We start from the raw sequence: 17,545 nt of genomic DNA, 5'->3' as shown, positions 1-17,545 counted from the left end.
TTCAAAGTAAAAAAATAAATAAATTAATCACATTATCAAGAGGAGCCTTACCCATAGGTCTCCCCTTGGCAGAGCAAATTTGTTCAGCACGATACAGCAACCAGGTTATCATTTTGCTTGCTATGATGCTGGACAGGACAAGTTAAAAAAAAAAAAAAAACCTAATTAAAGATAATAAAAACAACCCAAAATTCTTTTTTAAACCATTGATCTTTTAATAAATCCAGATTTTAACAAGTCCTCCATGCCTCCATCAGACACTGCATGCGAGGACTTTGCAGAACACTTCACAAGTAAGATCAATACTATTAGATCCAGTCTTTTATCTCAACGACTTGTTGATTTTAACAGAACTGAATATTTGTTTTTACCTGGAGAGTTTTGTCCTGGTTGATGCAAAGATGCTTGGTAGAGTTTTCTCCCAACTAAACCCAAAAACCTGCCTTTTAGACCCCCACATCACTTTTTGGTTTCTTTGAGCCTGAGCTTTTAAACATAGTAAATTACTCTCTTCAGACGGGCGTCTTCCCTGCTGCCTTTAAAACAGCAGTGGTGAGACCCCATCTGAAGAAGAGTAATTTAGATCCAAACATTCTTGATAATTACTGACCTGTATCCAACTTACCATTTTTAAGTAATGACAGAAAAAGCTGTTTTTATTCAACTGCATGAGTTTTTGAATAAACACAAGATTTTAGAAAAATATCAGTCTGGTTTTAGGACAAACCACAGTACAGAGACGGCCCTTTTAAAAATTGTTAATGACCTTAGAACGTTCTGTCCTGGTGTTACTGGATCTTAGTGCCGCCTTCGATACAGTTGATCACCAGATTTTACTAGACAGCCTCAGAAGTCTGGTGAGCCTCTCAGGAACTGTTCTTAAATGGTTTAACTCCTATCTCACAAATCGACAGTTTTATCTAAGTATAGATACATGCGCCTCAAGAAGCCATAACATCCAATGTGGGGTTCCCCAAGGATCAATTTTAGGCCCGATACTTTTTAATTTGTACATGTTGCCTCTTGGGGATGCCATCAGGAGACACGGCATTGATTCCACAGCTATTCTGATGGTTCTGTTTTAGAGGTCACTGTTCTGTGTTAGAGGTCACTGTTCTGTGTTAGAGGTCACTGTTCTGTGTTAGAGGTCATGGTTCTGTGTTAGAGGTAACGCTTCTGTTTTAAAGGTCAAGGTTCTCTGTTAAAGGTCACTGTTCTCTATCAGAGGTCACATTTCTCTGTTAGAGGTCACGCTTCTGTGTTAGAGGTCATTGTTCTGTGTTAGAGGTGACGGATCTGTGTTAGAGGTCACTGTTCTGTGTTAGAGGTGATGGATCTGTGTTAGAGGTCACTCTTCCGTGTTAGAGGTCACTGTTCTGTTTTAGAGGTCATGGTTCATTTTCAGAGGTCAGTGTTCTGTGGTAGAGGTCAAGGTTCTGTGTTAGAGGTCACTGTTTTGTGTCAGAGGTCACGCTTTTGTGTTAGAGGTCACTGTTCTGTGTCACAGGTCTCGTGTCTGTGGTAGAGGTCAATGTTCATTGTCAGCGGTTAAGATTCTGTGTTAGAGGTCACTGTTCTGTGTTAGAGGTCACTGTTCTGTGTTAGTGGTCACGCTTCCGTGTTAGAGGTCACTGTTCTGTTTTAGAGGTCATGGTTCATTTTCAGACGTCAGTGTTCTGTGTTAGAGGTCAAAGTTCTGTGTCAGAGGTCACGGTTCTGTGTTAGAAGTTACGGTTCTGTGTTAGAGGTCACTGTTCAGTGTTAGAGGTCACTGTTATGTGTTAGATGTCACTGTTCTGTGTTACAGGTCATGGTTCTGTTTTATAGGTCACACTTCTGTGTTAAAGGTCAAGTTTCTGGGTTAGAGGTCACTGTTCTGTACCAGAGGTCACGCTTCTCTGTTAGAGGTCACACTTTTGTGTTAGAGGTCACTGTTCTGTGTTAGAGATTACGGTTCTGTGTTAGAGGTCATGGTTCAGTTTTAAAGGTCACCGTTCTGTGTTAGAGGTCACTGTTCTGTGTTAGAGGTCACGGTTCTGTGTCACAGGTCACGGTTCTGTGTTAGTGGTCACGCTTTAGTGTTAGAGGTCACGCTTCTGTTTTAGAGGTCATGGTTCATTTTCAGAGGTCAGCGTTCTGAGTTAGAGGTCAAGGTTCTGTGTCAGAGGTCACTGTTTTGTGTCAGAGGTCACGCTTCTGTGTTAGAGGTCACTGTTCTGTGTCACAGGTCTCGCGTCTGTGGTAGAGGTCAATATTCCGTGTCAGCGGTCAAGATTCTGTGTTAGAGGTCACTATTCTGTGTTAGAGGTCACTGTTCTGTGTTAGAGGTCACTGTTCTGTGTTAGAGGTCACTGTTCAGTGTTAGAGGTCACTATTCTGTGTTAGCGGTCACTGTTCAGTGTTAGAGGTCACTGTTCAGTGTTAGAGGTCACTATTCTGTGTTAGAGGTTACAGTTCTGTGTTAGAGGTCACTGTTCAGTGTTAGAGGTCACTATTCTGTGTCAGAGGTCACTGTTCAGTGTTAGAGGTCACTTTTCTGTGTTAGAGGTCAGTGTTCTGTGTTAGAGGTCACTATTCTGTGTTAGAGGTCACGGTTCTGTGTTAGGCGTTGCGGTTCTGTGTTAGAGGTCACTGTTCTGTGTTAGAGGTCACATTTCTGTGTTAGAGGTCACTATTCAGTCTTAAAGGTCACGGTTCTGTGTTAGAGGTCAGTGTTCTGTGTCAGTGGTCAAGGTTCTGTGGTAGAGGACACTGTTCTGTGTTAGAGGTCACTGTTCTGTGTTAGAGGTCACGGTTCTGTGTTAGAGGTCACTATTCTGTTTCACAGGTCACGTTTCTGTGTTAGAGGTCACGGTTCTGTGTTAGAGGTCAGTGTTCTGTGTTAGAGGTCACGGTTCTGTGTCACAGGTCACGGTTCTGTGTTAGTGGTCACGCTTTAGTGTTAGAGGTCACGCTTCTGTTTTAGAGGTCATGGTTCATTTTCAGAGGTCAGCGTTCTGTGTTAGAGGTCACTATTCTGTGTTAGAGGTCACGGTTCTGTGTTAGGCGTTGCGGTTCTGTGGTAGAGGACACTGTTCTGTGTTAGAGGTCACTGTTCTGTGTTAGAGGTCACGGTTCTGTGTTAGAGGTCACTATTCTGTTTCACAGGTCACGTTTCTGTGTTAGAGGTCACGGTTCTGTGTTAGAAGTCAGTGTTCTGTGTTAGAGGTCACGGTTCTGTGTCACAGGTCACGGTTCTGTGTTAGAGGTCACTGGTCTGTGTTAAGGTCAGTGTTCTGTGTTAGAGGTCACTGTGCTGTGTTAGAGGTCACTGTTCTGTGTTAGACGTTACGGTTCTGTGTTAGAGGTCACTGTTCTGTGTTAGAGGTCACTGTTCTGTGTTAGAGGTCACGGTTCTGTGTTAGAAGTCAGTGTTCTGTGTTAGAGGTCACTGTTCAGTGTTAGAGGTCACTATTCTGTGTTAGCGGTCACTGTTCAGTGTTAGCGGTCACTGTTCAGTGTTAGAGGTCACTATTCTGTGTTAGAGGTTACAGTTCTGTGTTAGAGGTCACTGTTCAGTGTTAGAGGTCACTATTCTGTGTCAGAGGTCACTGTTCAGTGTTAGAGGTCACTTTTCTGTGTTAGAGGTCAGTGTTCTGTGTTAGAGGTCACTATTCTGTGTTAGAGGTCACGGTTCTGTGTTAGGCGTTGCGGTTCTGTGTTAGAGGTCACTGTTCTGTGTTAGAGGTCACATTTCTGTGTTAGAGGTCACTATTCAGTCTTAAAGGTCACGGTTCTGTGTTAGAGGTCAGTGTTCTGTGTCAGTGGTCAAGGTTCTGTGGTAGAGGACACTGTTCTGTGTTAGAGGTCACTGTTCTGTGTTAGAGGTCACGGTTCTGTGTTAGAGGTCACTATTCTGTTTCACAGGTCACGTTTCTGTGTTAGAGGTCACGGTTCTGTGTTAGAGGTCACGGTTCTGTGTCACAGGTCACGGTTCTGTGTTAGTGGTCACGCTTTAGTGTTAGAGGTCACGCTTCTGTTTTAGAGGTCATGGTTCATTTTCAGAGGTCAGCGTTCTGAGTTAGAGGTCAAGGTTCTGTGTCAGAGGTCACTGTTTTGTGTCAGAGGTCACTCTTCCGTGTTAGAGGTCACTGTTCTGTGTCACAGGTCTCGCGTCTGTGGTAGAGGTCAATATTCCGTGTCAGCGGTCAAGATTCTGTGTTAGAGGTCACTATTCTGTGTTAGAGGTCACTGTTCTGTGTTAGAGGTCACTGTTCTGTGTTAGAGGTCACTGTTCAGTGTTAGAGGTCACTATTCTGTGTTAGAGGTCACTGTTCAGTGTTAGAGGTCACTGTTCAGTGTTAGAGGTCACTATTCTGTGTTAGAGGTTACAGTTCTGTGTTAGAGGTCACTGTTCAGTGTTAGAGGTCACTATTCTGTGTCAGAGGTCACTGTTCAGTGTTAGAGGTCACTGTTCTGTGTTAGAGGTCAGTGTTCTGTGTTAGAGGTCACTATTCTGTGTTAGAGGTCACGGTTCTGTGTTAGGCGTTGCGGTTCTGTGTTAGAGGTCACTGTTCTTAGTTAGAGGTCACATTTCTGTGTTAGAGGTCACTATTCAGTCTTAAAGGTCACGGTTCTGTGTTAGAGGTCAGTGTTCTGTGTCAGTGGTCAAGGTTCTGTGGTAGAGGACACTGTTCTGTGTTAGAGGTCACTGTTCTGTGTTAGAGGTCACGGTTCTGTGTTAGAGGTCACTATTCTGTTTCACAGGTCACGTTTCTGTGTTAGAGGTCACGGTTCTGTGTTAGAAGTCAGTGTTCTGTGTTAGAGGTCACGGTTCTGTGTCACAGGTCACGGTTCTGTGTTAGAGGTCACTGGTCTGTGTTAAGGTCAGTGTTCTGTGTTAGAGGTCACTGTGCTGTGTTAGAGGTCACTGTTCTGTGTTAGACGTTACGGTTCTGTGTTAGAGGTCACTGTTCTGTGTTAGAGGTCACTGTTCTGTGTTAGAGGTCACGGTTCTGTGTTAGAAGTCAGTGTTCTGTGTTAGAGGTCACGGTTCTGTGTCACAGGTCACGGTTCTGTGTTAGAGGTCACTGGTCTGTGTTAAGGTCAGTGTTCTGTGTTAGAGGTCACTGTGCTGTGTTAGAGGTCACTGTTCTGTGTTAGACGTTACGGTTCTGTGTTAGAGGTCACTGTTCTGTGTTAGAGGTTACGGTTCTGTGTTAGAGGTCACTGTTCTGTGTTAGAGGTCATGGTTCAGTGTCAGACTGGCTGTACATTAACAAGAAGTTTGTGACAGAAAATCTAGTAAACTTAACCCAGTCCCACAGAGCAGCCTGTCAGGACTGATTGGCTTTTAGAGGGCTCTCGTTTCTTGTCCGACCCAATGAACAGCTGGATGGTAGGTTACCTGAGTCTCATGAAGAGGATGAAAGCGAGAAGCAGAGCTCCCAGAGATATGCAGTGGCCCAGATAGTTAATGATCACAGCCACTTGGTAGTGGACTTTACTCTTCCTCTGCTGGTTCTGAAACACAGAAATGGAAAAGACAGACCCTGTAGGGAAACCCATCAGACAAACATCAGGAGCACCTACAGGACAAACTGAAAATCATCAACAAGTAAAACAAGTGTGTTTGTATGTATGTGTGTGTTGAGCATGCATCTGTGGGTGTATGTGTGTGTGTGTGTGTGTGTGTGTGTGTGTGTGTGTGTGTGTGTGTGTGTGTGTGTGTGTGTGTGTGTGTGTGTGTGTGTGATATGAGGAATGAATTGTGTGAAGTGTAATGTAACGCTGCCTCCTCTGAGGATTCGAGGCAGACTTATGACACATCGGTCCTTCTCTCATTCATCACAGCACCGATTGGCTAACAGCCAGCTCTGTGGTCCAATCACAGCAGAGCAGGAAGAAGGTAACAGATCCTCTCAGTGGGAGAGACACACACCATATGGACACTAACACATCATGCTGGTGTTTATGTCTTCATGAGGACTCTCTGAGACACACATGAAGGATGATGAGAGTCAACCTGTGTTTAAAATGAACCCTCCAGCAGCCATATGAAGGTCTCACAACCAGACATAAGGGGTAGATGCCACATCATCTACTGGAGCGTGAGAAATGTTGCCGCGATCCTGGGATGGTCCCAGCTCAGCCAACCTACACAGCAGCTGCTACAGATGAAAGAAGCCAGAGCTCTGTGCAGCGGTTTCTTCTTGTAATCGTTGGACGATTGAACACAGGAAACAGGGAATTGTTTTACTAAGATTGAATATCAATATTAGTTGTATTTAGTTGCTACAGTACTTACAGACCTGTCCACCAATGTGAACAGATCATTACGTGGACAACCCCATAGGCAAAGGCCCGGCCACCAGGTGCTCAACTCCGTGCCCCTCCTCCAGGCCTGGCTCCAGAGGAGGGCCCCAGTGATCCACATATGGGCAAGGAAAACCTGGATCCATTCTTTTGAGTCATCATAGGGGTCTGCTTTATCTGGTCCCTTCCCAAGAGACCTGTTTGCCATTATTATTATTATTATTATTATTGTTGTTGTTGTTATTACACGTGTATTTGAGTAGCCTACAATGTGCCATATAAACTCTTGGACAGTGGACATGTCCTCTGCTGAAGCTACTGAAGAGCTGCCAACATTTCAGCCATCATGTGAGATCAGTTACCTCCCCCCCAGGCCTGCAAGACAACACTCTGTGGATCGGACGGAGTTTGGTAGATGGTTCCACCACCGGGGAACAACAGAGGAGAAGAGTCTAGCTACTGATGTGGCGCCACCTTGTGGTGGGAGCACTAGGCGTCTTTCGCTGGCAGAGCGTAACTGTGGAGAGGGAGTGTAGCTCTGGATTAAGGAGTGGAGGTAGACCGGAGCCGTTTGGGTTATTGTTTTGTAAGCCAGAAGCAGAGCTTTGAATCTGATGCGCTGCAACTGGAAGCCAGTGGAGAGCGATTAGCAGCGGAGTGACATGAGCTCTTTTGGGCTGGTTGAAGACCAGACGTGCTGCTGCGTTCTGGATCATCTGCAGAGGTTTAACTGAGCATGCAGGCAGGCCAGCCAGTAAGGAGTTGCAGTAGTCAATGCGTGAAATGACCAGAGCCTGGACCAGGAGCTGGGCCGTGTGTTCAGTCAGGTAGGGTCTGATCCTCCTGATGTTGTAGAGAGCAAATCGGCAAGATCGAGCAAGCGAGACAACATGGTCCTTAAAGGTCAGCTGGTTGTCTACCATGACACCAAGATTCCTGGTAGAAGACGTAGACACAAGCGTGATGGAGTCAAGCTGCACGCTTATCTGTGGCGGTGAGGAAGGATTGGCTGGAAAGACAATAAGCTCGGTCTTGGACAGATTTAGCGGAAGGTGGCGATCCTTCATCCATGCGGAGATATCAGCAACATGCTGATATTCACATTGAGACGGTTGTGTCGTCAGTTGGGAAAGAAAGGAAAAGCTCAGTGTCATCTGCATAGCAGTGGTAGGAGAAACCATGAGAGCTAATGATGCACAGAGTGAGGATGTGTATAGTGAAAAGAGAAGAGGGCCAAGCACCGAGCCCTGAGGCACCCCTGTTGTCAGCTCATGTGATCTGAGGGATCTCAGGTTTCTGCGGTAGGACGCCATTTTTGGAGCCGCTTGAGTGACATGAGGAAGGAAGACAGAGAATTTAACCAGGAAGTGGTCTGAGAGGTGCAGCGGGGTGACGGACAGATCGGCTGTGGAGGAGTTTCTGGTCAGTACCAAGACAAGAGTATTACCAGCTTTGTGTGTTGGAGGAGTCTGAACCAGTTTGAGATTGAAAGAGTAGATGAGAGCCAGAAAGTCAGTCGCTGTGGTTTGTCAATGTGAATGTTCATGTCTCCCATGACAGTTAGTAGTGTGTCATCATCAGGAATGTCAGAGAGAATCATGTCCATTTCAGAGACAAACTCATCTATACTGCCACCCGGAGGCGGTAAATGACCAGAATGTATGCAGTGATGGGTGTAGAGACCTTTACTGGTGATACTCAGGTGATGAGCAGGTAGCCATAGGACGGAGAGGTAAAGTTCCACTTTGTAGAAATAAGAAAGCCCGTTCCACCTCCTCGTCCAGCTGAGCGAGGTGTTTGGGTAAATTCTGCATTGAGAGAAAGGGCAGCTGGTGTAGCTGTGTTTTCTGGACGGATCCATATTTCAGTCAAGACTAGGACCTGAATGTCAGAGACATTTATCAATGATCTGATAAATTCTGTTTTGTTCACTGCAGGCTGACAGTTCCAGAGACCGAAGGTAACAGAGGATGTGGCAGACGTGCATGCCATTGGAAAGGACGGGTTTTGTGGATCGTGGTGTCTATGGGTGACACTTCTTGGTTTGTACCATGTCTGACAGGGATGGTTTGAAGCACATTGTGCGTTGATTCAGTAGTGAGGAGGTTTAAGTTTGTGCCCTTGCTTGGTGGACTCGCATAGGTAGACTCACAGAACTTAACCCGACTTGGGCTGACACAATGGCCGACGCCTTGCTGACGCTTCAGTGCACCATGTGTGGTAAAGTACCTGCAGCTGACACAGCTGATGTCACTTTGCTGGATTGCAACCGGCTGAAACCGCCTCTATCTGCGTTGCCCTGAGCAGTACACAGTGGGTGTGACCCGCGTTACGGCCTCAACTGGTTGTAGAGAGAATGTGCTAACGACAGAGCCCCACACCAGCAATGTAAACAATAACCCGAAACCAAGACAGAAACTCAGGCAGTGACTCACCAAACTGACTGGACCAACGCTGACTGAAATCAGTGCTTGTTTATATGTCTGAGCTCATGAGGACAATGTCCTCACAAGATGTAAGACTCAAACCTTACACACCAACCACCCACTCAGAGTCCAGATGGTCCTGCTGGTGTTTTCATCTCTGAGCCATGTTTCAAAGCTGAGCTCTGATTGGTTCAGAGTGTGCCTGTGTGTGTGCGCGCATAAGCATGTGTCTTTGTGTGCGTGGCTAATTGTTGGTTTGGTGAAGATCAGGGACAAAATACTCGACATCCACTATGATGAAAAGGGAAGAACTTTCTGTCCAGTGATGCTGTGAATCAGGTAAAATCAGAAAAGCAAACGAAATGATAGACAAACAAATGGACCAAGAAACAGAGAAACTAAAAACCTGCAACATGCAAACAAAAACAGAAGAAACAGAGAAACTAAAACACGCATTAGACAAATAAAAAGCAAACAGAAGAACTAATGTGCCAGTTGCTCAGTCCGGTTCATCTGCAGAAAACACCACTCAGAGAAAACAGAATGTTGTTTGATGGAGGACAGCATGAGAGGCCAACACCTGATCAGAAGATATTGATCAGACTGATGTCTTCATACAACTCACCAGGACAATGATCTCAGTGCACTGACTGTAGTTTCCTCGAAGAGCCCAGGAACCGTTGGACTGACACTCCCTGTAGACCCGGTCTGGAGAAAAAAACTAGACAAGTCACATGACTGGGATCAAATATCTACCATCAAGACTTCAGATCTGAAATTATTCAAAATGTTACACAGGTGTGGTGATGAACACATGTAGAGTTGAACACGTGTGGAGTCTAACACACGTAAAGACAAACACATGGAGATGAACATGTCTGGTAATTAATATGTGTGGAGATAAACAGGTGTGGAGTTGAACGCATGTAAAGATAAACAGGTGTGCAGATAACCACATGTGGAGACGAACATGAGTGCACATGTGTGAAGATGTACATGTGTGCCTGACCAGCCTTACCAAACCAGCTACTGGTGCCTCACTCTGCTCCTTCTGCTCTCTAAATGAGGACCAAGTCTCTAAACTTCTAGTCAAATCAAAACCCACGACCTGTCCTCTTGATCCTGTTCCCTCTGACATCCTGCAGAGCATTTTACCTACAATCAAACCTGCAGTAACCCATATTATCACCTCCTCACTTAAATCCGTTGTCTTTCCCTCTGCCCTCAAGCAAGCTCGGGTTCCCCGCTGCTGAAGAAACCCACACTCAACCCAGTCCAGGCTGAAAACTACCGGCCGGTCTCATTGCTTCCATTCATGTCTAAACTACTAGAGCGTGCCGTCTTCAGTCAGGTCTCACCGTTACTCCAAGACAACAACCTGTTAGATCCATATCAGTCTGGCTATAGGCAAGGCCGCTCTACTGAACCTGCTCTCCTGTCAGTTACTGATTCCCTACGGGTTGCCAGATCCACTGGTCAATCCTCAGTCCTTATACTGCTGGACCTGTCTGCTGCCTTTGACACGGTCAACCATCATATACTGTTCTCCACACTCTCGGAGCTTGGCATCTTAGGATCTGTCCTCTCATGGTTTATGTCCTACCTCACAGGAAGATCCTTCAGAGTATCTTGGTGAGGGGGCGTGTCCAGATCACATGGGCTGACAACAGGGGTGCCTCAGGGCTCGGTGCTTGGCCCTCTTCTCTTTTCACTATACACATCCTCACTCGGTGCATCATTAGCTCTCATGGTTTCTCCTACCACTGCTATGCAGATGACACTGAGCTTTTCCTTTCTTTCCCAACTGACGACACAACCGTCTCAATGTGAATATCAGCATGTTGCTGATATCTCCGCATGGATGAAGGATCGCCACCTTCCGCTAAATCTGTCCAAGACCGAGCTTATTGTCTTTCCAGCCAATCCTTCCTTACCTCCACAGATAAGCGTGCAGCTTGACTCCATCACGCTTGTGTCTACGTCTTCTACCAGGAATCTTGGTGTCATGGTAGACAACCAGCTGACCTTTAAGGACCATGTTGCCTTGGTTGCTCGATCTTGCCGATTTGCTCTCTACAACATCAGGAGGATCAGACCCTACCTGACTGAACACACGGCCCAGCTCCTGGTCCAGGCTCTGGTCATTTCACGCATTGACTACTGCAACTCCTTACTGGCTGGCCTGCCTGCATGCTCAGTTAAACCTCTGCAGATGATCCAGAACACAGCAGCAGCACGTCTGGTCTTCAACCAGCCCAAAAGAGCTCATGTCACTCCGCTGCTAATCGCTCTCCACTGGCTTCCAGTTGCAGCGCATCAGATTAAAAGCTCTGCTTCTGGCTTACAAAACAATAACCCAAATGGCTCCGGTCTACCTCCACTCCTTAATCCAGAGCTACACTCCCGCTCCACAGTTACGCTCTGCCAGGGAAAGACGCCTAGTGCTCCCACCACAAGGTGGCGCCACATCAGTAGCTAGACTCTTCTCCTCTGTTGTTTCCCGGTGGTGGAACCATCTACCAAACTCCGTCCGATCCGCAGAGTCCTTATCCACTTTTAAAAGCAAGCTAAAGACTCAGTTGTTTAAGGAGCATTTCCACACTTAGCTTAACTCTTCTGCTCTGAATGAGTTAGAAAGATTTGTCCAGCTCTTTGGCTCAACCAGGTACTGAAGAAGCTGCTGCACTTATGCCCAAGATGATGTTGTTTGATGAAATTGTGATGTTTGTATTTAAACAAAATCACTTACAAAAAAACCAAAAAACTACAAAAAGCTTAAAAAATATTATATGCACTGCCTCTAGCACTACATGACACCACCTGGTCCACCTGGACTCCAGCAGTCTGACTATCACTTAATGATGACGTCCATCTTGTTTGAATTCTTGCTTGTGTTGTTCTTACTCTCAAATGTAAGTCGCTTTGGATAAAAGCGTCTGCTACGTGACCGTAGAATAGAATAGAATATAATAGAATAGATGAACAGATGTGAAGATGTACATGTGAGGAGATGAACAGATGTGGAGATGAACACGTATGGTGATGAACACGTGTTGAGATGAAGGGGTGTGGAGCTGCACAGGTGTGTGACTGGACAGGTGGTCCTGTGGAATGCAGAATGCTTGAATCACCTGTGGATCAGAAAGTTTTGTCGGTTTCATCTACTCCTCACAGTAACAAATCCTCACAGTTACAGAGAAATCAAACTCCCACTCATCACTGACAAATCAACAGCCAGTCATTCTGTAACCATAGCGACACAAGTTCTGGTCCCTACTACTGCCTCCCACCCATAGAGTACAGGAGTGTGTATGTTGTTTGATCAGTGCTCCAACAACTGATCACCTGTGTGTATCAATACTCCCACTGACAGACAACTCACTGGTCCGCTGAGTCAGTGGTTGCTGAGCAGCAGCCAATCAGAGACTAGATTCTTGATTACATCAAAGTATTCCTTTGTCTGAGAAGTGATGATGATGATGATGAGCAGCAGGAGGAAGGTGGAGTGAGACATAAACTCCAGCTGGTTCACAGGCACACACACACACACAAAATACATGCTATTTAGTCAGATCAACAACAAACCGCTAATTAAACAGTATATTTATTACCACCCACACGCTAACACACACTAACACACACACACTACCACACAGTAACACACAGTAACACACACAGTAACACAGACACTAACACAGACACTATCACACACACTAACACACACAGTAACACCTTAAACAAGGTGGAGCCATACCTTAAACACGGGGGAGCCATACCTTAAACACGGGGAAGCCATACCTTAAACACGGTGGAGCCATACCTTAAACACAGAGGAGCCATACCTTAAACACAGTGGAGCCATACCTTAAACACGGTGGAGCCATACCTTAAACACAGAGGAGCCATACCTTAAACACAGTGGAGCCATACCTTAAACACGGTGGAGCCATACTTTAAACACAGTGGAGCCATACCTTAAACACGGGGAAGCCATACCTTAAACACGGTGGAGCCATACCTTAAACACGGTGGAGCCATACCTTAAACACGGTGGAGCCATACCTTAAACACAGTGGAGCCATACCTTAAACACAGTGGAGCCATACCTTAAGCACGGTGGAGCCATACCTTAAACACAGTGGAGCCATACCTTAAACACGGTGGAGCCATACCTTAAACATGGTGGAGCCATACCTTAAACACAGAGGAGCCATACCTTAAACACAGTGGAGCCATAACTTAAACACGGTGGAGCCATACCTTAAAAACAGTGGAGCCATACCTTAAACACGGTGGAGCCATACCTTAAACACGGTGGAGCCATACATTAAACACAGAGGAGCCATACCTTAAACACAGTGGAGCCATACCTTAAACAAGGTGGAGCCATACCTTAAACACGGGGGAGCCATACCTTAAACACAGTGGAGCCATACCTTAAACACAGTGGAGCCATACCTTAAACACAGAGGAGCCATACCTTAAACACAGTGGAGCCATACCTTAAACACAGTGGAGCCATACCTTAAACACGGTGGAGCCATACCTTAAACACAGTGGAGCCATACCTTAAACACGGGGAAGCCATACCTTAAACACAGTGGAGCCATACCTTAAACACGGTGGAGCCATAAATTAAACACGGTGGAGCCATACCTTAAACACAGAGGAGCCATACCTTAAACACAGTGGAGCCATACCTTAAACACGGGGAAGCCATACCTTAAACACGGGGAAGTCATACCTTAAACACGGGGAAGTCATACCTTAAACACAGTGGAGCCATACTTTAAACACGGGGAAGCCATACCTTAAACACGGTGGAGCCATACCTTAAACACGGTGGAGCCATACCTTAAACACAGAGGAGCCATACCTTAAACACGGTGGAGCCATACCTTAAACACAGAGGAGCCATGCCTTAAACACAGAGGAGCCATGCCTTAAACACAGTGGAGCCATACCTTAAACACAATGGAGCCATACCTTAAACAAGGTGGAGCCATACCTTAAACACGGGGGAGCCATACCTTAAACACAGTGGAGCCATACCTTAAACACGGTGGAGCCATACCTTAAACACAGAGGAGCCATACCTTAAACACAGTGGAGCCATACCTTAAACACGGTGGAGCCATACCTTAAACACAGTGGAGCCATACCTTAAACACGGTGGAGCCATACCTTAAACACAGTGGAGCCATACCTTAAACACAATGGAGCCATACCTTAAACAAGGTGGAGCCATACCTTAAACACGGGGGAGCCATACCTTAAAAACAGTGGAGCCATACCTTAAACACGGTGGAGCCATACCTTAAACACAGAGGAGCCATACCTTAAACACGGTGGAGCCATACCTTAAACACGGTGGAGCCATACCTTAAACACAGTGGAGCCATACCTTAAACACAGTGGAGCCATACCTTAAACACGGTGGAGCCATACCTTAAACACGGGGAAGCCATACCTTAAATACAATGGAGCCATTCCTTAAATATGGTGGAGCCATACCTTAAACACAGTGGAGCCATACCTTAAACACGGTGGAGCCATACCTTAAACACAGTGGAGCCATACCTTAAACACAGTGGAGTCATACCTTAAACACGGGGAAGCCATACCTTAAACACGGTGGAGCCATACCTTAAACACAGTGGAGCCATACCTTAAACACGGTGGAGCCATACATTAAACACAGAGGAGCCATACCTTAAACACAGTGGAGCCATACCTTAAACACGGGGAAGCCATACCTTAAACACAGTGTAGCCATGCCTTAAACATGGTGTAGCCATGCCTTAAATACAATGGAGCCATTCCTTAAATATGGTGTAGCCATACCTTAAACACGGTGGAGCCATACTTTAAACACCCACTAGGGTATACCCACCTTCTAGGTTATATCCACCTTCTAGGTTATGCGCATTTACTAGCTTATACCAACCTGATAGCTTATAACTTACTAGGTTATACCCACCTACTAGTTAATACCCACCTTCTAGCTTATACCCACCTTCAAGGTCCTATCCACCTTCTAGGTTATACTTACCTACTAGCTTATACCCACGTCTTAGCTTATACCCACCAACTAGGTTATACCCACTTCCTAGCTTATACCCACTTAATAGCTTGTAGCCACCTACTAGGATATACACACTTACTAGGCTATACCCACTGTCTAGGTTATGCCCAACTTCTAGGTTATACCTACCTTCTATGTTATACCCACCTTAGGGCTGGGCGATAAATCAAATTTTAATCCCAATTACAATCTGGGTTTTCAACAATCATAAAAATGAGATGTTAGAATTATTTGCTCCTTTTCAGTTAAGTCTTGTGCTGTTTTCAGTTGCAAATCGAGCTCCACTTGCAGTTTTCTGCTGCAGACTCCTCCCATAGTCCCAGCCACTTTGGTTTTATTCAAGTCGAGTTGCAAACACTTCTCAAGTTATGGGCTGGACACACGGGAGGCCACTTTGCTCCTTCTCCATTCATTTTCTATGGAACTTACGCAATAAGGCGACAGGAGACATTCGTGCATGTAAAAATGTTGCGCTCGTTCACATAGACGTGCCCATGACGTGACGCAAGACAATAGAAAAATATTCAATTTTGTATTACAACAGACCACGCTTCAAAAGTCATGTCTAGGTAAAACCCACCTACTAGGTTATAGCCACTGTTTATGTCTATGACCACTGATAGACTCAAGGCAGACGAAACAGCTCTGGCCTGAAACCAAAACAAATGCTGTTATCGAATTCGGCTCCCTGTGCTGGCCTTCGATGGCTGGTTAAAAAGCTCCCTGGAATGTTATGTTAACGGATGCTCAGTCCCCCCACCCTCTTCACGGGCAGTGGACTTTTACCTGGATCAGCTCCCAAGGACGCCCACTATCATCAGGTGGCAGAGACTGGAGATGGAGAACTTGGATAAAGTTCACATGCTCACTTACTGCAAACACACATGCACCACACTCACATACACCACTACAGATGCACCTCCCCCAATGATTCACTGCCTTGGTTGTCCCTTCCCCCCCTCCCTCCACTCTCGGGCAGCGGGTTGACTGGAGGCGCTCAGCTGCGTCCACACTTTGCTGCGATGGGAGACCCTCTCCCCCCCGCCACGTGTTTCTGATTTTGTGAATGTCTGAGTTATGTGTTTTATGTACCGAGGAGTTTTTTTTTGTATCTCAATAATGGGCCCTGAGGCCCAGTGTGGAGATGCCTTTTTTTTTCTCTCCAGCCACATCTTATTCCCCTAATGTTATCTTTCTCCTATATCTAATACAAAGGAGCGCTGTAGAAACGGCTGCTGCCTCAGTAAGCCTGATCCTGTTTGTGTTATATGTTGTTGCTGTGTAGTCTTGGACGGGTTGTACTGGAAACACAAATTTCCCTAACGACTTTCCAAAGGGATTAATAAAGTATTTCTTCTTCTTCTTCTTCTTTAAGTTATACCCACTGTCTAGGTTATACCCACTTACTAGCTTATACTCACCTACTAGCTTATACCCCCTGTCTAGGTTATGCCCACTGTCTATGTTATACCCACCTACTAGGTATATCCACTGTCTAGGTTATCCCCAGCGTCTAAGTTATACCCACCTACTAGCTTATACCCAGCGTCTATGTTATGCGCACCTGCTAGGTTATGCCCACTTTCTAGCTTATGCCCACCTACTAGCTTATACCCACTGTCTAGGTTATGCCTACTGTCTATGTTATACCCACCTACTAGGTATATCCACTTACTAGCTTATACCCACCTCCTAAGTTATACCCACTGTCTAGGTTATACCCAGCTTCTAGGTTAGACCCACCTTCTAGGTAATACCCACCTACTAGCTTTTACCCACCATCTAGGTTATACCCACCTTCTAGGTTATACCCAATTACTAGCTAATATCCACCGTCTAGCTTATACCCACTGTCTAGGTTATGCCCACTGTCTATGTCATACCCACCTACTAGGTATATTCACTTACTAGCTTATACCCACCTCCTAAGTTATACCCATTGTCCAGGTTATTCCCAGCTTCTAGGTTATACCCACCTTCTAGCTTATACTCACCTACTAGCTTATACCCACTGTCTAGTTTATACCCACCTCCTAAGTTATACCCACTGTCTAGGTTATACCCACCCTCTAGGTTATACCCACCGTCGAGGTTATGCCCACCTACTAGGTTATACCCACTTTTACCCATCATTAGATTATACACACCTACTAGCTTATACTCCACCACTAGGTTATACCCACCCTCTAGGTTATACCCACCATCGAGGTTATACCCACCTACTAGGTTATACCCACTTACTAGCTTTTACCCACCCCCTAAATTATACCCACTGTCTAGGTTATACCCACCCTCTAGGTTATACCCACCGTCGAGGTTATACCCACCTACTAGGTTATACCCACTTATACCCATCATTAGATTATACACACCTACTAGCTTATACTCCACCACTAGGTTATACCCACCCTCTAGGTTATACCCACCATCGAGGTTATACCCACCTACTAGATTATACCCACTTACAAGCTTTTACCCACCCCCTAAATTATACCCACTGTCTAGGTTATTCCCAGCTTCTAGGTGATACCCACCTTCTAGCTTATACTCACCTACTAGCTTATACCCACTGTCTAGGTTATACCCACCTACTAGGTTATACCCACCTACTACCTTATACCCACCATCTATGTTATACGCACCTGCTAGGTTATGCCCACTTTCTAGCTTATGCCCACCTACTAGCTTATACCCACTGTCTAGGTTATGCCCACTGTCTATGTTAGACCCACCTACTAGG

At 45.7% G+C, this 17,545-nt stretch overlaps 1 protein-coding gene and 1 long non-coding RNA gene across 2 annotated transcripts in view; both read right to left on the bottom strand.

The window, feature by feature from the left end:
* Nucleotides 1-17,545, bottom strand: part of crhr1 (corticotropin releasing hormone receptor 1) — a 43,329-nt gene that overhangs the window by 13,186 nt on the left and 12,598 nt on the right. The window contains exons 5-6 of the mRNA XM_041971899.1: nucleotides 9,346-9,428; nucleotides 5,387-5,502 (exon numbers count right to left, since the gene is read on the bottom strand). Coding sequence (XP_041827833.1) covers nucleotides 5,387-5,502; nucleotides 9,346-9,428 — 199 coding nt within the window. The remainder of the gene's footprint in view (nucleotides 1-5,386; nucleotides 5,503-9,345; nucleotides 9,429-17,545) is intronic.
* Nucleotides 13,943-14,398, bottom strand: LOC121631197. Its single transcript, XR_006008701.1, has 3 exons — nucleotides 14,257-14,398; nucleotides 14,147-14,190; nucleotides 13,943-13,992 (listed from the first exon to the last, which is right to left on the bottom strand). It is a non-coding gene; the product is annotated as an uncharacterized LOC121631197 (long non-coding RNA).

The sequence above is a fragment of the Melanotaenia boesemani genome, chromosome 2, assembly GCF_017639745.1.
Source record: "Melanotaenia boesemani isolate fMelBoe1 chromosome 2, fMelBoe1.pri, whole genome shotgun sequence".
Lineage (NCBI taxonomy): Eukaryota > Metazoa > Chordata > Actinopteri > Atheriniformes > Melanotaeniidae > Melanotaenia > Melanotaenia boesemani.
This window is presented reverse-complemented; position numbering and strand designations above follow the sequence as displayed.